The sequence below is a fragment of the Carcharodon carcharias genome, chromosome 18 (assembly GCF_017639515.1).
Source record: "Carcharodon carcharias isolate sCarCar2 chromosome 18, sCarCar2.pri, whole genome shotgun sequence".
Classification (NCBI taxonomy): Eukaryota; Metazoa; Chordata; class Chondrichthyes; order Lamniformes; family Lamnidae; genus Carcharodon; species Carcharodon carcharias.
The window spans coordinates 79,393,623-79,419,137 of NC_054484.1; the positions used below are offsets into that span (position 1 = coordinate 79,393,623).

The following is a 25,515-nucleotide window of genomic DNA, read 5'->3' on the forward strand; positions in this document are numbered from 1 at the left end:
GGTTCTCAGACGTCATTAATAAAACACTGCAAACTGCCGGCACTAAGTAGACAAACTGACCCAGAAAGAAAATCATCCTGTTCTTGCACCAGCTAGGAGACAGAGAAAATATTAGCAACTTTGAAAGTAGATAAATCCCCAGGCCCAGATGAAATGTATCCCAGGCTGTTAAAAGGAAATAGTGGAGGCTCTGACCATAATTTTCCAAAATTCTCTGGCTACAGGTGTAATAAAGGACTGGAACACTGCTAATGTTGCACTGTTGTTTTAAAAGAGAGAAAGTGATAGACTGAATAATTACAGGCCTGACCCCAGTAGTGGCAAATTACAGAAAAATTTCTGAGGTAGTGTCAATTGTCATTTAATCCTGATTATTTTGAGGAAATAATGAGGGTCAATGAGGGTAGCATGTTTAATATGGTCAACAGGGGTTTTAACAAGGCTTTTGACAATTGGTCTCACATGGCTGATTGGTCAGAAAATTAAAAGTTCAAGGGATCCAAAAGAAAGTAGTAGGGAATAAAGGGAATGGTTGACAGGTATTTTCATGTCTGGAAAGCTGTTTCCAGTGGATTCCACAAGGCTCAGTATTAGATCCCTTGATTTTCATGGTACATATCAATGATTTTGTTCCAGCCCCATTCTAGAACTTGATGGCCATGGAAGGTGCATTCATTACGTTTCCAAACAGGTTGATTATCAACCTCTAAATCTATCCAGTTTGCCTATGGTAGGAGGTAAGAGTGGGAGATTCTATAAGCCATAGCCATGTGGTAGCTGCAACGCAACAGTACCCCTGCATTAAAAGACTCCACGCACAGGTTCTTGCCACGGGATGTACTCTATGACAAGCATCCTCCCCACTCCAAAGGACAATCAGAGAGATATCAATGATTTAGATGTAAATATCAAGGACACAAGTAAGAAGTTTGCAGGTGACGTAGCAATTAACCATGTGGTTGATAGCGGGGAAGAAAACTGAAGATATCAATGGATTGGTCAGGTGAGCAAAATAATAGCAGATGGAGAAGTGTGAGGTAATGTACTTGAGAAGGACAAACAAGACAAGAAAATATGCAATTTATTGGTAGGAAACTGAGGAGTCATAGAGAAACAGAGGACCTTGAGTGCATGTTGACAGATCCCCAAAGGTAGCAGGACAGGAAGATAACATGGTGAAGTAGGCATATGTATAGCAAAGAACATGGAGCAGGACAATTAGGTTAGAACTGTATAAAACACTAGTTAGACTCCAGCTAGAGTACTGTGTACAGTTCTGGTCATCGCATTACAGGAAGGATGTGCTCACAATAGAGAACATACAGAGAAGATAGAACCATAGAACTGTAGAAAAGTTACAGCACAGAAAGAGGCCATTCAGTCCATCATGCCTGTGCCAGCTGAAACAGAAAAAATAAAAAACTAGCTTCCCGTTCTAATCCCACCTTCCAGCACCCGCTCTGTAGCCTTACAAAGATGTTGCCAGGAGTGGAGAATTTTAGCTATGAGGAAAAAATGGATATAGTGGAGCTATTTTCTTTGGAACAGGAGAAACTGAGGGGAGACTTAATTGGGGTGCATAAAATTATGAGGGTTCTGGAATGGATAGGAGGCAATTTCCCTTAACAGAGGAGTCAATAACCAGAGGTTATAAATTTAAAGTAATTGATGGAAGGATTAAACTGAAGTTGAGGAGGAAGTTTTTCACCAGTGGCGGTGGGGGTCTTGAATTCATAAACCTTCAGAGCATTTGCAAAGTACTTGAGGTGCCTTATACAAGTAAATTTCTATAATTCTATGATGCCTTGGAAGGGTGGAGAGGCAAGCAGGACGAGAGGTGAATGTGGATTTGTAATGATCTATTTTTTTCTATATGTAATAAAAGCAAAATATTGCAGATGCTGGAAATCTGAAATAAAAACGGAAAGTGCTGGAAATACTCAGCAGGCCTGGCAACACCTGTGGAGAGAAAAACAGTGTTAATGTTTCGAGTCTAATATGACTTCTTCAGAACTTCAGTAATCCTAATTACTGATTACTGGGATATAATGTTTAGTGTAATGTATAGTGTATTTGTATAATGTATTAGTACAATGTTTAGTGACACATTTGCAATTACATGTTCTAATTAAAAGCCCATCAGACGTAATATTTTTTCCAAGGGTTTCTTGGAAAAATAGGTTTCACCTATTGCAGAATGATGACTATACTTTATTACCTAACTAAATATCTGTCTATATTGCCTTATGTTTCAGTTCGCTGCTAGAAGAGGACACTTTTCCTCTGAAAGTGTCTTTGGCCTGCAGTAGGATGGGAGTGTCAAAAAATTGCCAGCCTTCTGCTTCTCTTACAAGCTCTCAAGCCTTCAACAGTGAGACACATAGCTCAGCTGTGCTGCAGGTAAATCCAAAACCTTTTTATTAATGCCCTACATGCAGTTGCCTTGCATCTGTGAGTAAAATAAATCATTTTTCAGGTAAAGTAATACCAGTGGAGTTTGGGAGTTAATTTGCTCTTGCTCATCAAGCTTTCTTTACTACTGAGCAGAGAGATGCTAGCGATCAAGTTTTTGTTGTTAAACTGCTCTATATTCTCTCTTTGTGCACTTGTTTTATATTGAGAGAGTATTATAATATCAATTTTTTTTGCATGTTTTGTTTTGTTTCTTTTCAGTACTAACATGAAGCACTCGTTGATGTTATCATGTTAACAATCTTTGAGAGTTAAAATTTGTGACTTGTTGATCTTTATATAATAGTTCGTTAATCTTTAGATACCTTTGGCTCTTTTGTGTTTACCTCTACCGTGGTTCACCCTTGTCATGATGTTTTCCATTCATTAAATTCTAATATCTGTGCTCTTATTTTGTCCCTTTTTCAGGGGTTTAACAACCTGAGAAATAATGGTTTACTCTGCGATGTTACTTTAGTGCCAGAAGATGGAGATGAAAGATTTCCTGTGCATAGAGCCATTATGGCATCAGCGAGTGACTATTTTAAGGCCATGTTCACAGGTAATTAGGATTTTTGTCAATTATCAATTAGGTAATCTACAACCTGGTTTCATTATTTTGCCGTAAAACAAGATTAGCAAGAACATAAACAATGAATTGACGGAATGATCCGCCTCAAGATATCAAGAGAACCCTTGCGAAAAAATTACGCCTGAGTTATAAGAAAGCAATATGAGGAAGGCCTCATTCAAGATAAAGGGGCAGCAGGGCCTGCTGCGAACGCAGCTGAGGATCTACAGCGAGCTGTCGCTTGTACATGCCTCGCTAGACCCTGCGTCTATAGATAGTGCCTGTCAGACAAATTTTCGATGGGAATTTTCTAGATGAGCCCATGGTGTATCCGGTTACCATCGTTGCCAAGCAAACAACTGACCTTGCAATAGTGAAGGTGCCGGGCGGATATGCCACTCTTCAAGAACATTATCACACCTTCCTCGTACGCATTCTACAGTCTTCCATTCTGGAATGCCAGATACAGGCGCACACCTTACCTGTTTCTCCTTCAACCTCAGTTTCATTTTTCAGCTACTTTACTCACTTTTGTGCTTCCAATAACTGCACAGGCTAAGCTGGACAACGCATATCATCCATACACTTTTCATCTCCTTCCTTATCTTGGAAGAAAAATCAGTTCACAATCTAATAAACTCCCATTGGATGCCACTTTGTACTAATAATTACTATGGCAGAATCGTCCCAGATTTGAACTAAATGCAGTAGCGGGCATGAAAAAAGTCATTTTACCTGCCGGTCGGAATGACGGGTTTTTGCACTATATTGTCCCATTCCTGCCATGCCTCGCCTCATTAATAATGCATTCCCAAGAAACATGATAGGCGGTGGATGCCCTCCATGTTCCTGTGGTGCCAAATCCTGCAGCAGGTGGCATACGAGACCGACCAGTTCCTAGACATGTGCTGTCTTCAGCGACACTGATTCTCAGTCATCTGCAGGAGTGACAGGCAACGTCCATAGATCCAGGGTCTGGTGAGGCACCTAAAGTGATGGCTCGCTGTAGATCTTGAGGTGCGTGCACAGTAGGCCCTCCCGCTCCTTCACCTTGAGGGAAGTGCTCCACCCTTTGCCAAACCAGGCACCTCTGCTGCTCTCTTCTCCTTCATCTCTGCTCCCAGTTTGCCTTGAGGCATACTGCAATCACCAGGCTCCATGATCCTGATGTCCTGATGTTCTTCTCCTAGAGGATCAACAAGAGAGATGCATGGGTTAGCACAGGTGTACTAACAGCCTCTCTTGGTTAAGTCTGAAAGCCTCTTCACACATGCAGGAGAGTGTTGGCCACCACTTGGATGGCCAGTGTGCAGTGCACTCATTGGCTGTCTGAAACCCCACCTACTTCCTCTCCACTCAACTTGACCGATTGGCAGCAGCTTCAGCCACTGGACTGCACGCTGTGCTATCAGATCAAGCGCAGGCATTCTCCTAACCTGCACTGTAAGGCTGTGCTATTAGCTTGAACCATAATGGATACTGGTCCAAACTTTAGTAAAGACATTGCAAGGGGTTGTGAGCACCTCCACCAGTGATTACGCCATGGCCACATTTCGCAAGTGGATTCTACAACTTGCCCAGTCGGCCAATTGTTTTGCTGCCCCCTAAAATGCGCATTAATTTGCTGTCTGCCCCTGAGGGGTGAGAAATTCTGGAGCATTTGGTGGCACTTTTATGCTTTTGCATCTTCAGAGGCCCAACTCCAAGCATGTCAATGGAGCTGCAGCTGAATGCTCACTTCCCCCACCCTCCTCGGCATGTGTTTGCCCCCCAACCCCCAACCTCTGGCCTGACCCACACTGGAGCCTGTGCCCCGGCACCACACTGAAAGCCAGTTGGGGAAAAGCGACTTGCCTGTGCCTTCCGCAAATGTGGTGTCCTACAGGTGATGTTCGTGAGCACTCTGCAAGGTTGTGTGTGCTCACCTCCGAGTTCCCCTCGAAATTCAGGTCACCAGGTGCACGTCTTTTAAAGGCAGTCATGAAGCACGCTGTTCTGAAGTCACAGTGAACTGGGCAGAAAAATGACGTGGGGAGATGATTCCGGCGAACAGGGCTGATAATGAGATGCTAAAGTATTGAAATTAGGTTCCAGATGTGCGGCAGCAGGAAACGCGGCCTGCCATTGATGGATGGAACGGACAATCAGAAACTGGTTTCACGATGGCATAAAACCAATTTTTGGCCTTCTCACTACATTGTTGTCGTCCCCCCACCCCTCCACCCAGCCCCCTCCTTCCCAGCTTCCATGATTGTCCCATTGGCAACAGGGCCAGAAAATTCTAGCCTTTATTTAATGAAAAATGCCTGACATCACTTTCGGGGTTACAGCAGTGTCATGCTGTAATTCTGACAGGAGATCATCCAAATCCCTCTGGGGACATCCAGAATTATTTTTGCAGATCTACCTCCTCAAGGATTAATGGTCATTCCCTGGTGGTGCTGACTGCCCACTCCTCCCCAGATAGGCACCAGAGTTTCCAGGAGACATGCGAAGATGGATTGGTAGTGGTATACATGCTCACAGTGGTGTCCTTGTCCAGCTCTTCCTTGTAAATTATATGCTCACCCGTCACCCTGAAAACCGCAGCACTGGAGGACACTGTAATCATAGAATCACAGAAAATCACAGTGCAGAAGAGGCCCTTCAGCCCATCGAGTCTGCACCAACGCGTGAGAAACACCTGACCTACTCACCTTATCCCATTTACCAGCACTTGGCCCATAGCCTTGAATGTTATGATGTGCCAAGTGCTCATCCAGGTACTTTTAAAAGGATGTGAGGCAACCCGCCTCCACCACCCTCCCAGGCAGCGCATTCCAGACTGTCACCACCCTCTGGGTAAAAAAGCTTTTCTTCACATCCCCCCTAACCCTCCTGCCCCTCACCTTGAACTTATGTCCCCTCGTGACTGACCCTTCAACTAAGGGAAACAGCTGCTCCCTATCCACCCTGTCCATGCCCCTCATAATCTTGTATACCTCAATCAGGTCACCCCTCAGTCTTCTCTGCTCCAACGAAAACAACCCAAGTCTATCCAACCTCTCTTCATAACTTAAATGTTTCATCCCAGGCAACATCCTGGTGAATCTCTCTGCTCTCCCTCCAGTGCAATCACATCCTTCCTATAATGAGGCAACCAGAACTGCACACAGTATTCCAGCTGTGGCCTCACCAAGGTTCTATACAACTCCAACATGACCTCCCTACTTTTATAATCTATGCCTCAATTGATAAAGGCAAGTGTCCCATATGCCTTTTTTACCAACCCACTAACATGACCCTCTGCCTTCAGAGATCTATGGACACACATGCCAAGGTCCCTTTGTTCCTCAGAACTTCCTAGTGTCACGCCATACATTGAATACTTCCTTGTCAAATTACTCCTTCCAAAGTGCATCACCTCACACTTTTCAAGGTTAAATTCCATCTGCCACTTATCTGCCTACTTGACCATCCCATCTATATCTTCCTGTAACCCAAGACACTCAGCCTCACTGTTAACCACCCGGGCAATCTTTGTGTCATCCGCAAACTTACTAATCCTACCCCCCGCATAGTCATCTATGTCGTTAATATAAATGACGAATAATAGGGGACACAGCACAGATCCCTGTGGTACGCCACTGGACACTGGCTTCCAATCACTAAAGCATCCTTCTGCCATCACCCTCTGTCTCCTACAACTAAGCCAAATTTGAATCCACCTTATCAAATTACCCTGTATCCCATATGCATTTGCCTTCTTTATAAGTCTCCCATTTGGGACCTTGTCAAAGGCTTTGCTGAAACCCCTATATATTACATCAACTGCACTACCCTCATCTACACACCTGGTCACCTCCTCAAAAAATTCAATCAAATTTGTTAGGCTTGACCTCCCTCTGACAAAGCCATGCCGGCCACCCCTGATCAAACCTTGCCCAAGTGGAGATAGATTCTCTCCATCAGAATTTTCTCCAGTAGTTCCACCCCCCCCCCCCCTCCACCCCACAGAAGTGAGACTCACTGGCCTGTAGTTCCCTGGCTTATCTCTACAACCCTTCTTAAATAGTGGAACCAGTCTACTGGCACCTCCCCCGTGGCCAGAGGAATTAAAAATTTGGGTCAGAGCCCCTGCGATCTCCTCCCTTGCCTCCCTCAGCAGTCTGGGACACAAATAATCTGGACCTGGAGATTTGTCCACTTTTAAGCCTGCCAACACCTCCAATATCTTGTCACTCCCTATGTCAATTTGCTTAAGAACCTTGCAGTCTCTCTCCCTGAGTTCGATACCTTCATCCTCATTCTCTTGGGTGAAGTCAGATGTGAAGTATTTATTCAGCCCTCTAGCGATGTCTCTGGCTCCACCCATTGATCGTCTCCTTGGTCCCTTATGGGCCTTACTCTTTCCCTAGTTATCCTCTTCCCATTGATATACTTATAGAATATCTTGGGATTTTCCTTACTTTTACCAGCCAGAGCTTTCTCATATTCCCTCTTTGCTCTCATAACTGCTTTCTTAAGCTCCACCCTGCACTTTCTGTACTCCACTAATGCCTCTGCTGATTTGCTCCCCTTGTACCTGCTAAAAGCCTCTCTTTTCCTTCTCATTGTAACCTGAAAATCTCTGGTCATCCATGGTTCTCTAGGCTTGTTACTCCTTCCTATCATCCTAAAGGGAACATGTTGAGCCTGTACCCTCCCCATTTCCTTTTTGAATGCTCTCCACTGCTCCTCTGTAGATTTCCCCACAAGTAGCTGTTCCCAGTCTACCTTGGCCAGACCCTGCCTTATTTTACTAAAATCCACTCTCCCCCAATCCAAAACATTTTCTTGCAACTTGTCTATTTCAAATAATCTTTGATTCCAATTGCTACTGCTAAAGAATATCAAGATTGTGACCTTTATCTCTCTGTTTTCTTTTCATCTCTTTGTTTATTTCCATTTTATAAAGATGCTCATCCATTTTCCTTCTTGAGTTCTAAGGAAAGGTCAATTATCCTAAAATAATAACCAGTGCATTTCCAACGTTTTTTTGTTTTATCAGCCATTATAAATTTTTCTGCTTCCTCTTTAAGGAATCAAATAACTGGAATTTCTTTATTTTTCAAAGCTGTTCCTAATGAGTGCTTACAGGTAGAATTTATGGAACTTTAGAAAATGTAGTAAATGTATGCTCTAGCATTTGGAACCATCGTATATCTAATCTTGAGTTCAATTACTCTTAGGTGGTATGAAAGAACAGGAACTGATGTCTATCAAACTACATGGAATAAGCAAAACAGGACTGAAAAATATTATAGAGTTCATCTATACATCCAAACTGTCTCTCAATATGGACAACCTCCAGGACATACTAGAGGCAGCCAGCTTCCTTCAGATAATGCCTATCCTTGAGTTCTGCAAAGAGCTTCTAATTTCTCAGGTTTGTCTCAGTATCCCTTTGAAGCCCAAATAAAATATTTGCTTCATTTTTATTTGTCATATTAGGATATGTGTTGGAAATATGTTTCTATGTTTCACCTTCAGCTTTGCTTTGCTTTGCTTTGGCTTCATGCTATTATTTTCCATGATCCACTACAATCTGGGTCAGGATTTGGGATGCTACTCAATTTCAGATTGCTTACATTTGTTTTTGCCAATCTCCTCCTTAGGGAGCTTGATCGCTCCAAGGTATTTTGTTAATTAAATCAGGAATCGGTGAACCTCGCCATTGGAGGCTAGGATGTAGACCACAGTCCTCGAAAGAGAAAAATTCTTCCGTGTGTATTAACCCACTGTTGAACTGTTTATTAAATGCACAAAATATCATTGCTCTAAAAGTTTTGGAATACAAATATTATTCCACCAAAGATGCATTTGCAAAATGTACCTATGCATCTTTGCACCCTGGAATTGTTCCTCAGTTAATCAGGCAAGTAGACCCATACAGCTAACTAGCAGAATGTCAAGTTGTAAATGTTTCCAATTTTTAGACATGTTGGATAGAATGTGTGGGATCCTGATATCTCTGTTTCAGTCAATTGTTTCTGATTTGTTCCATTGCAAAACTTAGAAATCTTTTTCATCTGTTCACTTGTTCAGCATTGCTCAGTCCTAAACAAAATTGTTGTTTATGCCAGGGAGAAAGTAACATGAGGTTTGAGAAAATGCTGTTCAGTATGAGATTACTTCTGCCCCAACAAATTTGATACAGGTGATTAATTTAAATTGCCTCATGAATTTACCTGTGTGAAATGGCACTTTGCATTTTGAATAAAATAAGTGCAGTTCTGCCTAAGGGCCCTGAATGACATATCTAAGGTTCCAGTGCACTATCAAAGGGTAAATGTAACCCTTAGTACATTAGCATTTCAAATAGAAGATTCTCTCACATGTATTAACACAGCGAAACAAAACAAAACTCTACAGCATGTTTTATGCACTTTTGAAGTTGAGGCGAAAATGAAATTATTGTCACTGTCTTCTATGCAGATGGTAAATTTGCCACTTTAGGAATTACTTTGTATGCTGGAGTATTAATGCACAGAACTCTTAAGTAGCTCTCTGTTCACCCTGCCCCCTTCCCAATAATTGTGTGAGCAACCAAAATATATTAGCTATTTGCTTTATAAATCAACAGACTGATTAATTGCTATACTAATAGACAAGGTATTAAGGGGTAATAATGAATTGGTAGAAGTATGGGATCATCAACTGATCTTCAGTACTTTGATGTAGGAACTTCCCATCCTCATAAGATCTCACATTGAAATAAGATCCTGCATGGCTCATGGCATTGAGCTAGTGTAGAGTTATGCCAAACCTGAACTACTGATGGTAGTTTGTGCTTATTAAATAACCTTCCTTGAATTCATTTTGCAGGTTTCTCTCGAAAACTGTGTCGAAATTGGTCGTATTGCTAATGCATACCACTTGACCAAAGTAGATGATTACATCAAAGACTGTATTCTGAAGAACTTGTTAACACTATTAAACAATGGGGAATTTATTAAGTTGTCATACGACCAACTTGCCTTTGCACTTGGCAATGATAGCCTGAAAAACTGCTCTGAGCTTCAGTTATTTAAAGCTGCCTGTCAGTGGCTGCAGCACGAGGAATGTCGAATGCAGTTTGCTGCAAAACTGATGAAGCACATTCGTTTCCCACTGATGTCACCACAGGAGCTTCTTGAACATGTTCAGAAAGTTGAGTTCATGCGAACTGATACCACTTGTGTTAACCTTCTACTTGAAGCTAGCAACTACCAGATGTTGCCTTACATGCAACCAATCATGCAGTCAGAAAGGACTAGGATCCGTTCCAATTCGACACACCTGGTCACCCTGGGGGGTGTTCTCCGCCAGCAGCTTCTGGTGAGCAAGGAGTTGCGTTTGTTTGATGAGAACACTCAAATGTGGAAGTCGTTGGCTGCCATGGATGTGCCACGTTACCAGCATGGTGTAGCTGTGATTGGAAATTTCCTCTTTGTAGTTGGTGGGCAGAGCAACTATGACACAAAAGGGAAAACAGCTGTTGATACAACATATAGATATGACCCCCGCTACAACAAGTGGAAACAGATGGGCTCCCTAAATGAAAAGAGAACTTTCTTCCATTTAAGTGCTCTTAAAGGAAATCTGTATGCAGTAGGAGGCCGGAATGTTGCTGGAGAATTAGGTAAACTGTGATTTATCTACATCCTCTTATTGTTCAGGCAAACCGGTTAGTCGAATTTTGACTTTTAGTACAGATTATGAATATAAATCCCATCTCAGAACTGCAATGTATAGCTAATCTTTATACTGTAGGTTGTAAATTGGAACTGTGCAATATCAAGAATATACCTTCCCTTGGGTGAGACTGATCTTGGGATACTTCTCCAAAAATTTACTTTTAAAGTTATTGTTTCTTCTTTATCTCAATATTGCCACACCTCACAGGGGAAAAGCCAACAATTCTATTCTCTTTTAAAGAATAATTATAACAATTTATTAGATCAGTTTCTTTCCAATGCAGCAGTCATATCTTCATTCACTCACCTTCTAAATGGTTGTGGTTGTTGGAGATCAATCATCTCAGCTCCAGGACATCACTGCAGGAGTTTCTCGGGGTTGTGCCTTCATCTTCAGCTGCTTCATCAATGACCTTCCTTCTAACATAAGGTCAGAAGTGGGGATGTTCGCTGATGATTGCACAATGTTCAGCATCATTCGCGACTCCTCAGATACAGAAGCAGTCCATGTCCAAATGCAGCAAGACCTGGACAATATCCAGGCTTGGGCTGACAAGTGGCAACTAACATTTGTGCCACACAAGTGCCAGGCAGTGACCATCTCCAACAAGAGAGAATCTAACCATCACCCCTTGACATTCAATGGCATTCCCATCGCTGAATCCCCCAATATCAACATCCTGGGGATTACAATTGCCCAGAAAGTGAACTGGAATAGCCATATAAATATTGTGGCTACAATAGCAGGTCAGACGCTAGGTATCGTGCGACGGGTAACTCACCTCCTGATTCCCCAAAGCCTGTCTACCATCTACAAGTCACAAATCAGGAGTGTGATGGAATACTCTCTTCTTGCCTGGATGAGTGCAGCTCCAACAACACTCAAGAAATTTGACACCATCCAGGACAAAGCAGCCCGCTTGATTGGCACCCCATCTACAAACATTCACTCCTTCCATCAGAGTATCAGCTGTGCGTACCATCTACAAGATGCACTGCAGAGACACTCCAAGTCTCCTTAGGCAGCACCTTCCAAAACCACAACCATTATTATCTAGGAGGACAAGGGCAGCAGATACATGGGAACACCACCACCTGGAAGTTCCCCTCCATGTCACTCACCATCCTGACTTGGAAATAAATCACCGTTTCTTCACTGTCGCTGGGTCAAAATCCTGGAACTCTCTCCCTAACAGCACTGTGGGTGTATCTACACCACATGGACTGTGGTTGTTCAAGAAGGCAGCTCACCACCGCACTCTCAAGGGCAGTTAGGGATGAGCAGTAAATGCTGGCCCAACCAGTGATGCCCACATCCCATAAATGAATTTGAAAAAATGTTTTTAATTTATGTTGACTGTATTCAATAATAAATCCCAGTAATAACTTAAATACTTTGAGAAATCCTGTTTGCTTAAAACTGAGAAAATAGCAAACACTTCCCCTTTACAAAGCACGGGGTATTGTTACAAGTGCAATGGAGCTTCCCAGCAGAAATTGAAAATTACAGGTAACTCCAGCCCTTGCGTTCAATCTGGTGTTAAAAATAAACAAAAGACCTTTCTTTACAGTTGAGCAGCAATCACAATGCTCAAAGATTAATCTTTACTTTCCTAACAGACATGAGCCCAGAAAACTCACCCAATACCCTGGTTTGGAATTTCCGCTTGATTACACTAGCATTTTGATGCAAATCAAACCACAGAATTTTACATACAAATTGTGTTCAGTGAAGCTTCTGCGTTCTTTTGCACTGGTATGAAAAACATCACACTAGAAGCCAGGCTCCTTCTTAAAACTGGCCCACTCCCAGAATGGTTAAACACCATCGGGAGTTTCTGCTAATTGTGCTCATTTGCAGACCTTTGAGGAGTTCTAAAATTAAGCTGGTTATTTTGGGCACAAGGACAAGTCAAAAGCTTTTGAATATAAGTTTTTCACAATTTCCTAAGAAACCCTCAATCTACCTCAATACAACTAAGAAAAAGCTCTGTATATTTTTTTTAAGTTGGTTTACTCACTGGCTCACCACTGCCTTCTCAAGGGCAATTAGGGATGGGCAAGAAATTCTGGCATTTCCAGCAATGTTCACATCCTATGAAAGAATTAAAAATGGTGGTGGTTTGACATAGTTATTAAACATGTTTTCCTGTGATAAATTTTTAGCTGTGTTAACCAAAGTGTACCCAGTTACCCATCAAATTTATCAAGGAATATTTGTTGAACCAAAATATATTTTAGGAGTGAAATTATGTCTTAAAAAGCTGCCCAATTGGCCTGGGGCATTGGCAGATTGTGCGTTTGATGATAAGGTGGAAATTCAAGGAAAAACACTTCTCAAAAGCAGCACAATTTTACATGTAAATTTCACCTATTTTGCTGATTGTGCCCAAAGTAGAATCACTTTTTGAATACCAACGTAAATGCATTGTGACATTTCATTGGGTACCCTGGATAATAATATGGCAGTACTTAGTTTTCAACATCTGCGTTACGATTCTGCAGCTTCTCCTTCTCTTCCAACCACTCAACCCTCCTGTCTTCCATCAATTTTTTCAATTTCCTGCTGTGCCTCTTCTGCTGGGCTTCTTGCAGTTTGTATTTCCTCTTTTAAATGCTCCAGCATTTCTCACGGCTTGTTATTGGCCTCCAGTAAATTATTCACTGACTGTGATAGTTAAACTGCAGCTGAGGTTCACTAATTTACTGTCTGAGCTCAGCACTGTCATTCTCTTCTTTTTCAAGTTCTTCTATTTGAAATCCGTGCTGATGAAGTTTTGACCTGAGGCTTAGGATCTCCATATTTGATGCTTCCTCTGCTAACTGCACATGCAGTTTCTCTTCTATATGCTCCTTCTCAGCTTTCCATGTTATGTCCTGCTCAGCCTTCAGTTTTCCCAGGTTTATTCTCTAGTTCTAACTTTTTGTCATGGATATCTTCCTGTTTAGCTGCCAGAACGCCCTGTTTTGCCTAAAAAAAAGAGTTGACAGGGAATATGATTGACGCAGGCTTGGAGGGCCAAAGGGCCTGTTCCTGTGCTGTACTTTTCTTTGTTCTTTGGCTGTCTTTCTTTTTCTGTCAAGAGCTCTCCATGCCTTTTGATATTGGCCTTGAGAATTTCCAAATCCGACTGCAACACATTCATTTGACTTTGCATGTTATTTCTCACAATGATCGAATTTATCCGATTTGTAAACTGTGACTCTAGCAATCGTTTTCTTTTCTTCCGTTTCTTGGAGCTCTTTCAAACTTTTCTTTTAGTTCTTTGGTATTTTGGTGATCCAGAAACTACTGGAGGGGAAACATCACATCTACAGGGCTTATCTCAATGATAAGCCATCACTACCTAAGCATGATGCCTACTGAAACATCCACAGGACTGTCCAATGCAAGATCAAAGAGATGTGGGACACTTGGATGAATCAGAAAACTGGGGAACTTCAGTCAATGCAGACCACAAACACAGGAAGAGATACTAAAATGCTCTGAAATTTGTCTACGAGCCCCAGTCTACTGGTTCATCACAGATCTCAATGCCGATGGGTCAACACTGCTCACAGAAAATGCCCAAATTCAAAAAAATGGGACATTAATCACATCCCCTATCAGCCTTCATCCATCAATGAATCAACAGGCTGCCAAAGATTGCCAGCCTGCTCTCTTGATGACCTTCCCACCATGTTACGAGCAACAAACACAATCAAATTCCTGTTCAACAGCAAAGCTCCAGAAGCTGATGCTAAGCTACCTGAGGTCCACAATGTCACAATGGCAGGTCAAAAAGCTCACTGAACTCTTTCAGTCTATGTGGGAGCAAGAAACCATACCACAAGAAGACATGGATGCCCGCATTGTTCACCTCTACAAGTGTAAAGGAACCCGCCAATCTTGTGGCAATCAAAGAGGAATCTTACTCCTCTCCATCGCCAGCAAAATCTTTGCCAGAATCCTTCTGAACCACTTAGTGCAACATCTCGACCAGAATCTGCTGTCAGAGAGTCAGTGAAGTTTCAGAAAAGGTTCAGGAACCACTAATATGGTGTTTGCAGTTAGACAGCCCCAGGGGAAATGCCAAGAACAGAACATAGACTCCTACTCCAGGTTTATTAACCTCGAAGGCCTTCGATCATGAGAGCTTTTAGAAGGTAAGGGGGAAGTATAGCTGCCCTGAGAAATTCATCACAATGGCTCAACAGTTCCATGACGCTATGCTCACCCATGTCCTGGTTGATGGTGAGTCTTCTGACTGATTCCTGGTCATTAATGGAGTTAACTAGGGCTGTGTGGTAGCGCCAACCCTCTCCAGCCTGTTTTCTCCACAATGCTCTCTGATGCTTTCCATGATAGTGATGCTGGCATCAAAATCAGATATCGCATGGATGGCAAGCTGCTCAATCTGAGACAACTCCAGATAAAGACTAAGATCTCCAAGAACATACTTTGTGATTTCCTGTTTGCTGATGACTGTGCACTAGCTGCCTGTTCAAAGTTGGACATGTAATGTAGTATGGATTTGTTCTTTAATGCATGTGACAACTTCAACCTTACAATCAGCACAAAAGAAACTCAAATAATATACCAACCTGTTCCAGGAAAGCCCTATCTCAGGCCCAATGTTTTAATCTATGACCAGATCCTGTCAGCAGTGGATAAGTTTACTTAATTCAACAGCACGCTCTCTCAAGCTGTCTATATTGACAAGACATGTGCAAGAATTACCAAAGCAAGTGTGGCCTTCAGCAGGTTTTGAACATCAGCCTGGGAACAAAGGAGTGTATGTCTGCCTACCAAACTGAAAGCCTATTGAGCAATTGTCCTGTCCACTCTATTCTACACATGCGAGACCTGGGCTGTGTACCATTGTCATGCCAAGAAGTTCAACCACTTTCTTTTGAGCTACCTTTGGAAGCTTCTGACAATCAGATAGCAGGACAAAATGCCAGATACTGAGGTGCTCACCTGAACTGGCAAGCCAAATATCCTCACCATGAACTGGGCTGGTCATGAAGCCAAAATGCCTGACACTGGCTTAGCAAATCAGATCTTCTGTGGAAAACTTGAATGTAGAGTGCGCTCTCATGGCATTCAAAGGAAGCACTACAAGGACAGGCTGAAGATTTCACTTAGGAGCTTTGATATTTACTTTGAGTCATGGGGGAAGCTCACTGTACCTGGCACAACCAAAGAAAAAACACAAGGAGAGCAAATCCCATGTTAGCAACTCATCAAAAACTCAATCGTCAGCGGTATCCTGTCTGATTTACGGCGGAACCTTCCTGGTGCAGTCACGTGTACCCACTAGAACACTACCAAATACCCCAGATGATGAACATGGTCACCTTTGTCTCAAAGGATGAACAGGAGGATTGGTAGTTTGCATTGTAGATGGATCACTAGTTTCTTCCTTGGATCAATGATGGTGTGATACTCAAAATCTTCAAAGCATCCAACAATCTTATCAAAACACTTAGGACAGAATTTTCTGTGCCTGCTGGTGTCGGGGCGTTTTTGGCGGCGTGGTGGACAATATGGCGAGAAGGCCAAAAATCGGTTTAATGATGCAATGGAACCAGTTTGCGAACATCCATTCAGCCCGTCGATGGCGGGCTGTGTTTCTCGCTATCAGATGTCAGGAACCTCGTTGTAATACGTCTGCATATCATTATAAGACCAGCCCACCGAAATCAGCCCCCCACGTCGGTGCAGCACACACCTTGACATGTGTGATGCGCAGAAGTCGGGACTTAATGCCAGGACCTTGATCACATCGTGGACATCCGAGGCGCAGAAGATCCAGGAGCCTGACAGCAATAGGACCCTAGAGGAACTTCCATGGCATGCTGGGCAGATTCTCATGGATATGGCTCTGCTGAAAAGCAGCTCGCCGAAAATGGAAAGTCACCATTGAGAGTCTGTTCACAATGGATGATGGTGGAGGGGGTGGAGAGGAAGGTCCAGCTCTGTTTGGGAGAGGAAGATGTACCGGGGAGGGGGAGAGGAAGGTCTAGAATCGACTGGGAGAGGAAGGTGAGTCAGTGGGGCTGAGGTTGGGAGGGAGCGAACAAAGGTGTTGGAGGGTAAGGTTGGGCCGGGGAGGGAGTACATGGGAGGAGAGGGTAAGTGGGGAGAGGATGGCAATTGGGGAAGTAGGTGTAAGTGGGAGAGGAACGTGTAAGAGAAGGGGTTTGGAGATGTGAAGGAATCCGGAGAGGGCAAGGACTCCAGAAAGGGGAAGGAGTCTGGGGGGGAGGAAGGTACCCAGGGGGAGGGAGGAGTCAGGAAGGGTTAGGAGTAAGGCTAGAGGAAGGAGTCTGGAGAGGGGAAGGACTAAGGTGGGGGGAATCCGGATTGGGAGAAGGAGTAACAAGGGAAAGGGAGTCCGGGGCGGGAAGGAGTCTTCTGGAGAGCCAAGGCGTGGGGGCCCCAACTTGCTTTGGCTGTCTTCCTGTGGGCCAACTACTTCCTCTGTGGTTAAGAGGATGAGATTGAGGGGGTCACAGGCAAAGGGGACTCGGAGCAAGAGGACAGCCTTTGAGATTCCTGAGTAGATGACCCAGAAGTGTCCAACTGCCACTCCCCCCCCTTCGGGTGCCCAAGGGCCCTGACCTGACTCCTTGAGGGGAAGAAGCATCGGGGGAGATATTGAGGTGCTCCGTTTCCCTCTCGCATTGCCACTTCAGGAATTCACCCATGGCTACTGCGATGGAGTGCAAGTCTGTACACATCTCTGCATTCTGCTGGGCCAGGGTCTCCATAGCGTCTGCCATCCTTCCCATGGAGATCTCCATGAGCGCACATGTGGGCACCACTTCATCAGAGAACAGGCAGGCGCACTCGTCTGACTCGCATGTCACTCTGTTGAGGGCTTCCCACGCCTTCTGCTGATTCTCCTGGATGAGCTGGAAGAACAAATCCAGAGGCTCATCATCTGACTCGGACCTCACAGCTGCCTCTTCTCCAACAGTCCTCTGAGTGCCAGGAGTTCGACTGAACCTGCCTCTTCCTGCTGCAGATGCGTGTCCATGTGGTGACACCAAATTGTGAACCCAAGCCTTCTTTAGATCTAGGTCCCTCTGAGATGTGTATCTCCGTGCTGGTGGAGGGTGTGGGTAAGCGCTGTGACGGGTCTTCCAGGCTGCTTATTTCCAGCTTTTCAATTGAGGAGGAATCCTCTTGGTTGGAGGTGAGGACGTGGATGAAGGTGAGGGACTGGCTAGCTGAGGGTGTCGGTTGCTTCGCAGAGCTCCCTGTGAACCAAATTAGAGATATTAGTGCATAGCAGCAGAGTCAAAAGCAGGAGAGAGAGCAGTCACAGTTGTGTTGAGAGACAGATGATGTGGTGCAGGATCCTCACATGGGTGTTCACCACCGATCTCACCGTCACCACAGGCACGGTCCACGTCCTCACCGGTCAGTGCAATGGCACACTCCTCAAAGTGAGTGAGGGGCCTAATTTTGGCCACTCCACCACCCCCCCACCCCCCTCCCCTGGCCCCACCCTGGTCTGGGACCTCTCCCTGCTGTTATCAGCATGCTTCTCCTGCATGAAAACAGATGGAGAGAGTGTGAGCAGGACACATGGCACTGCGTGGAATGTTTGAGCGGTGAGTGGAGCCATGGACTGGATGAGGACGCAAGCTCAAGGGGATATGAGCCTGATAGAGATGTGAGGGTATATGTGAGAGTTAGTGGTGTTGTCCCTTGAGGTGTGAGATCCTTGTGAATGTGTGATGGGTTTGTGAGTGTGTGAGTTGTGAATGATGAGAAGAGTGACTCACACTCGGCACTGGGCGGCTGTCCTCTTTTATAGGGCATTAGCAATGACCACCACTGCCATCACCTCCCATGTTGGATTAGTGATGTTGCCGCCCATCCTGCAGATAGAGCGGGGGTAGACGACATAACAGCAGGCCTCCACTGCATCCAAAAAGGGCTCAAGGGATGTGTCATTAAACCAGAGTGCTGCAGTCTTCTTGCCTTTCGAGGCCATGTCTTCTTTGCAGCAGTCCTGGGCTGGAAGCACTGAGAGGTGTGGCTGCACTTTAAATATGACACCTGGCATGATGAAGCAGCGAGATGATGGCGTGGCAGGCCTGCCACCATCAATATGGCATTTTTCCTGGGAATGCATAATTATGAGGTGGGATTGGGACAATACAGCATGTAAAGCTGCCATTGCAGCCAGCAGTTAAAACATCCTTTCTCCTGCCCACTACGGCATTTATTGCAAATCTGGGATGATTCCACCCTTAAGATGTATTTGGACCAGATCTTCCTTGCTTCTGATCGGAGGGCACTTTTTAATGGGTGTACTATCTTCAATCCTCAGTGATACCTCCTTCACCTCATGGTTTACTGAGATCAGCTACAGCTCTTCACAACTGCTCAACCCCAGGATAGCAGGGCCAGTAGTTAACATCTTTTCCTTTGTTTGTCCCTCTGATTTGGGCCGTTCCTAGCTGTCAAATATCAGTTCTCCATATGTTTCTTAATCACTAAGAAATTGTCAACAGGCTCACTTGGTTCCTGCCTCAAGCTCTGAAATTCATGTTGGTGGATCCAATGGTTTGATGTTGGCTGGAGATGCGTGCTGAATTTCTCAAAAATGGTGTCTGAATTTTTACTATTGCCCTCACTTATCTCCCAGATTTGAAAAAGATCTAAACATTTATTGCCTGCACATGTAAGGAAATAGTTGACCCTTTCCTCTTTGCCAATGCCAATCTGCACTTTTGTTTAAACTTCTCAAATGCTTTCATGACATCATCGGCCTCCCAATTTATTACGGGCTGAAGCTGCACATTCATCGCTGTGGTGGTGGCCATTTTGTATTCACACAATTCACTCATTTTTTTCCTCTCTCTGACACTAATTCAGATTGATTTTTCTCAATCTATATCACCATTAGATGTGTTTAAAATGTTTGGGTTCCACTCACAGGCACCTACTACCAGCATGATATACTTTGTGGTTCTCAGAAGTTCAAAATAATCACACCATTTTACACCAATACAGGAGCTGACATCGAATGTATTTCTCCAATCTCACCCTGTACTGCGGACCGATATTTTGTTGTTTTGGTACACGGATTGTAGTGCAGTAGTGAGTGATGTGGCATACTAGATATACCTGTACATCAAATAATATAACAATATAACAGGTTTTGAAGGTTAGTAAACAAGTGTGGGCACTATGGGCAGGATTTTATATCCCGGAGGTGGGCACACGCCCTACCCAATCGGGTGTAACATCACGCGCGATGACATCGGGCGAGCGTCCTGACGCCATCCTGCACTCTAACAATACTTCGGTTGGCGGGTGTGTACAAGAGTCGGCAGCGCGCCTGCCAACAATTAAAAGGCCTATTAAGGCCCTTAATCAATTAAGGTAAACCTATTTTCCACTGCCCGTTCAAGCGTTCAGTTGGCGGGTAGGCAAAATGGCCAGACGGCCTTTGCATTTTTTAGGAAACCTCATCCACGGGTGGGATGAGGTTTCCAACAGTAACTTTAAAAAAAATTAAAATTTTTAAACATCATTTTTAATATGTCCTGTTCATATAACTGAGTCACATGTGGGGACATGTTTCTCTCATTTTTAAAATGTTTATTTTTGAATCCACAATTCTTCAGCTCTGGCAGAGGCACAGAGCACAGAGGCAGCTCTGTCTTCAGGAAGCTTTCAGTATGCGCTCCCCGCGCATGCGCAGGCTTTTGCGCTCGCACTCCTCCCGCCCCCATCCCGGCAGCACTGAGCTCCTCAGCACGTCTCTCACGTTGGCTGGCCGTTAATTGGCCAGCCAGCGTGAAATTGCAGACGGGGACCGATCGTGGACAGCGGGCCGTTTCTTGGCCGCTCCTGGGCCCGTCCACTGCGCTCGCCAATGAACGGAAAATCCTACCCAAAACAATAATGCAATTCTTAGCTTCAACCATAGTGGCAGCCAGTTTAATTAGTTCAGGGGTGGTTATATGGTTAATTCTGAAATCACAGTTGCTATTTGCTTAGTCCCAGCTATTCTATTGGAGATGAGTCTGAAGGACTGTGAATATGTCGATTTCTTAATGATTGAGAAAGGTAGTCAGCAACGGTAAATTCAAAGAAATGATGAAAGGCTGGTCGATTAGCTCACTTGGGGCTCACCCTGATGTAGAAAACGTTCTGATTGAAAAGGTCAAGCTCACAATATCACAGATTATTGACGCTGCCATAGCACATGAAGCCACCAGTAGGCAGATGGAGATGCTGACTACCCAACTGTGAAACTGTTGCCAATGCAATGTTTTGTTATGAATAATTACTACTTAACAAAGAGTGAGACTATTTATTTATGTTCACCAATTAAGATACTAATCTTGATGAAAAGAAATTTTAAAGCACATCTGCTGTATTGTTCTGGTACTTTAACAGCCACGGTTGAACGCTACAATCCGACAACCAACGAATGGACTTTTGCCACTCGAATGAATGAGCCTCACTATGGACATGCTGGAACAGTTCATGGGGGATACATGTACATATCAGGTAGATAAAAACTAAGAGGACTGGGTAATGTTTGGCAGCATTACAACTTAATTGCAGCAACATTATTTTACTTATGAGGATATAATTGTTCTCTTATGTTATAACATCAAAGTGAATAATTGTATATCACTGCTTACACAGAATTGGAAGGACTTGAAAGTTAACCATGGCTCAGTTGGTAGCATTCTCACCTCTGAGCTGCAACAATCCAAGTTTAAGTCCCATTTCAGGGTTTGAGCATAAAAATCAAAGTTAACACTCCAATGCTGTACTGAGGGAGTGCTGTGCTGTTGGAAGTGCCATCTGTTTGGATGAGACTTTAAATTGAGACCCCATCTGCCTGTTTGGGTGAATGTAAAAGATCCCATGGCACTATTTTGAAAAAAGAACAGGGGAGATATGCCTGGTGACCTGGCCAATATTTATCCCCTCAATCAACATCACAAAACAAACAGTTTATCTGATCATTATGACACTGCTGTTTGTGGGAGGTTACTGTGTGCAAATTAGCTGCTGCATTTCCTCCAAGAGTGACTACACAAAAGTACTTAATTGGCTGTAATGATTTGGGACATTCTGTGGTCATGAAAGGCATTTTATAAATGCAAGTCTTTCTTTCTTAGTACGATTCTCATAAGGTGTCAGACCTTTTTCATTAAATAAATTGCTCATTTTCTGTTTGTGCATTTCTCTTTGTAAAGTATGGTTCTGACATCCAAGATAAATGAATCTAAAATAGCCACAGGATAAACCCTATGGTAACTATTCTCTATTGTTATATGACAACGGTAATCCAAATAGCTCAACCAGTAAGCAAATCACCTAAGACTAAAGCATAGGTTAGTCAACTGGAAGAATCAGATTTTCAGGAAGAACAGCAAAATTAATGGGTCTGCAAATATAATATCTGATGTTGTCACACTAACACTTTGTCTTTCTAATTATAATTACTTATATATATTTATAGGTGGAATTACTCATGATACATTTCAGAAAGAACTGCAGTGCTATAATCCAGAAACTAACAGTTGGTCCCGAAAATCAGACATGTCTACAGTTCGTGGGTTACATTGTATGTGCTCGGTTGGAGATCGGCTTTATGTTATTGGAGGGAACCATTTCCGGGGCACAAATGACTATGATGACGTACTGTGTTGCGAGTACTATTGCCCGAATGCAGATCAGTGGAGTCACATTGCTCCAATGCTACGTGGACAGAGTGACGTTGGTGTAGCAGTGTTTAACAACAACATATATGTCATTGGGGGCTATTCGTGGAACAATCGTTGCATGGTAGAAATTGTCCAGAAGTACGACCCAGAAAAGAATGAGTGGCAGAAAGTTTTTGATGTGCCTGAACCACTAGGTGGTATTCGGGCATGTACCCTGACAGTTCATATGCCAGAGGATGAATTGGAATCACCACCTCGAGAATCGCCACTTGTGGCACCACATGATACTTAGTGATTTGAATCTTAACCAATGACTACTGTGGATTCCTCCTTACTGTGCCATCTATTCATTGTATTCTTTCAACAAGCTCTACTTAACTTAATCAAGTCAAATAGTCTACAACACCTTTGTTTGTAAAAGGCATTGATGCCATATGTGAAATCTAGGGCTAACTGATTCACAGATAACCATATACTGTAAATTCATGAAAATTGTTCAAACTTTAATATAATCTCTATCATTCACTTCATGGTGAAATGAAAAATGTAAACATTTCTTAGTCTCTGCATGTCATATTTGTACTACCTAGTAATTTAAATTACAGACGTAATTATTGTCCCTTTGCTAACATTTGCTACTCTCAAACATCTTTCCGACTTGCCAACTTCTTTGATCTCTTCCTTCATTTGGATGCCTAGGAACTATCAAGACTGCCTAGCTTTCTACAAAAACACAAATGGGGCACCAATGAGAACTGGTCATTGTACATAGATTTTTTTTCAATGTAGCCCAAGGACTTTATTTCATTCCAGTATAGTTTATTTGATGATGATATTTTCAAAACATCACATTTTAAAGAGTAAGTAAATATAAAGTAGTTAAACAATGAGTTATTGATCTCTTACGCTTCTTCAGAAGATTTTCTTTTCTCAACAGGTTTTCAACCAATTATTCACTGTCTCATTGACACATGTGACTGTCTGTGAAAGGAAAGGCTGAATTTTCCTAACCCAGTGGTGGCAGCCTTGGAGGTGGGGTCCATGAAAATAGAGGGGAGACAAGTCAGGACAGTTCCCTGACGCAATTCCACCTTTGGGGAATTTGCCGAGGAGTGGGCTGGGAGGGCAATTGTTTAAGGCCCCAAGCAGGGGTAATGGTTTTGCAAGCTTGCTGGCATTTTGCTGTCAGCTGAGCAAACACACCCATCCACTGCAGAGGCCATCTGTTCAACTAAAGCAGCCTCCATGCAGAAGGCTGGAGGGTCATCAGAGCTAGAAGTTCCATGTCCCAGAGAGGGGGCTGAGGGTAGGAGAGGGTGTACCTGCAGCCCAAATGATACATCTGAAGAAGGTCCCCCTCCTCTCCAAAAGGCTTAAAGGCAAGACCCTTCATTGATTTTATTTTAGCTCCCCATGTTTCCAAAGGTGGCTTCCTGTTGAGGCACCTACACTGTCACTGACCTGGCTCAACAGCACCCAACTCTCCTGATGGAGCAGCACCCATTTCTCCCAGAGGGGCAGGGCCCACCTCTCCCAGTGGGGCAGCAGTATCAGGAGCCCACCCATCTGCTGTCCTTAATAAGATGACAAACACAGAGGTGACCAGTTAGGAGGATGCCTCTAGATTCCTGAGCCAGTCTTGCTGTGGCAAGTACGGGCTCAGAATTCCCATTTGGTTGCAATGTTAGTGTATCAGAGCACCAAGCAAAATCCAGCTTGAAGTCTCTAGCATTAATGTGTTTAAATTCTGTGTAAAAATAACATTACAAAACTGCATATGCTGGAAATCTGAACGAAAATGGTGTGTGCTGAAAACATACTGGTCAGTCATACTCAATCACTGGAACAAACAGGATCAGTTTTTTGGACAAATGTTAATAGCTCTCATGCGGTTCCAAACATATTGGACAGAATTTACAGGCCCATGCTGGTGGGTTTGCAGGTAGGTGGGGGTGGGGGTGGGTGGGAGGGGGGCAGGGGTGGGAGGTGGTTGGAAAATTCCCTGGGCTGGATTCTACACTGAGGGTAGGCTCCCAACATAAATTTCAGAGGAAAGTCTGCCTCTGCTTGGTTGCTTGCGCTGCTTTAATTTTTCAGGCATTGGCCCTTCAATTTTTTTGAGTGATGGCCCTTTAATTAGTATTAGGCAGAACTTTCATTCATCTCCAGGAGGAAGTCCTGCCTCATAGAGTTGCCAGTCAATCGGAGGCCTGCAGCTCTGTGCCACACCAGGATTGGTGGCCACTGCCAGTGTTGCAGGAGGCCCAGGAGGAAGAGGAACCATGGATGCCCCCACACCTGGGTAAATCAGGATATTGCTGGGGCCAGGTTGTCAGGCTCTGCATGTTGGGCAGGACAGGGAGAGTGGATGCGGGAGACAAAACTGTGGGGGAAGGTCCTCCGATTAGCACAGGGAATCCAGAAAGGAGGAAACCCCCCCACCTCTTCACTGACCAGCTGACTGGTGGCCTGCAGGGTTAAAATTGCCAGATTACCCATCGGGCACAGGCCTCTCACTCTGCACTTTACATCGGAGTGGCGGCAAGATGAGGCCTTTAATTGGGCATTAATTGCCCACTTAAGGGCCTTGATTGGGCCACGGGCAGGCGGGCGGCCCACCCATGCTTTCCCCTCTGCCCACAAATCATGGCAGGATATGAGGTGCAAGTGGGCAGGCCACTTAGAGCATGATACCCTAATTTACAGGTTCACCCATCTGTTTCCCTGCCCAAGAGTGGTCCACAAATTTAAGCCCTCCCACCTTTCCAGGTGATCTTTCTGCCCATCCATTCCTTAGCTTTAGTAGGTGAGACGGGTGGAGGTGGGGGTAAGAGGATGGGGATGGGTTGTGTGGGTGACGCCTAAAGCACTTGCGCACCCTTGTCCCAAATGAGGCATTTAAGTAGTCACTTGGCAGTTACCCTGCTCAGCCATTGGGCAGGAAGGGGTAGGCTCCTCCCTCACTGGCCCCCTTTCCACATCAGGCACACCATCTCAAGACCTTCCACCGCCACCCACCCCCCCCCCCCCCACAACACCCACAACACCAGGCCTTTCCATCAAGACCCGCCACCCCAACGCCCTGGCCTCCTTTTCATC

At 44.1% G+C, this 25,515-nt stretch overlaps 1 protein-coding gene across 3 annotated transcripts in view; it reads left to right on the forward strand.

Annotated features, from left to right (window-relative positions):
• si:rp71-68n21.9 (kelch-like protein 13) overlaps positions 1-23,306 on the forward strand; it is an 87,833-nt gene extending 64,527 nt beyond the window's left edge. For all 3 annotated transcript variants that reach the window (XM_041210589.1, XM_041210590.1, XM_041210588.1), the window contains exons 2-7: positions 2,256-2,400; positions 2,881-3,013; positions 8,233-8,429; positions 9,869-10,664; positions 21,131-21,244; positions 22,212-23,306. In XM_041210589.1, coding sequence (XP_041066523.1) covers positions 2,311-2,400; positions 2,881-3,013; positions 8,233-8,429; positions 9,869-10,664; positions 21,131-21,244; positions 22,212-22,708 — 1,827 coding nt within the window. In that variant the 5' untranslated portion in view covers positions 2,256-2,310 and the 3' untranslated portion in view covers positions 22,709-23,306. The remainder of the gene's footprint in view (positions 1-2,255; positions 2,401-2,880; positions 3,014-8,232; positions 8,430-9,868; positions 10,665-21,130; positions 21,245-22,211) is intronic.
• The last annotated feature ends 2,209 nt before the right edge of the window (positions 23,307-25,515 follow it).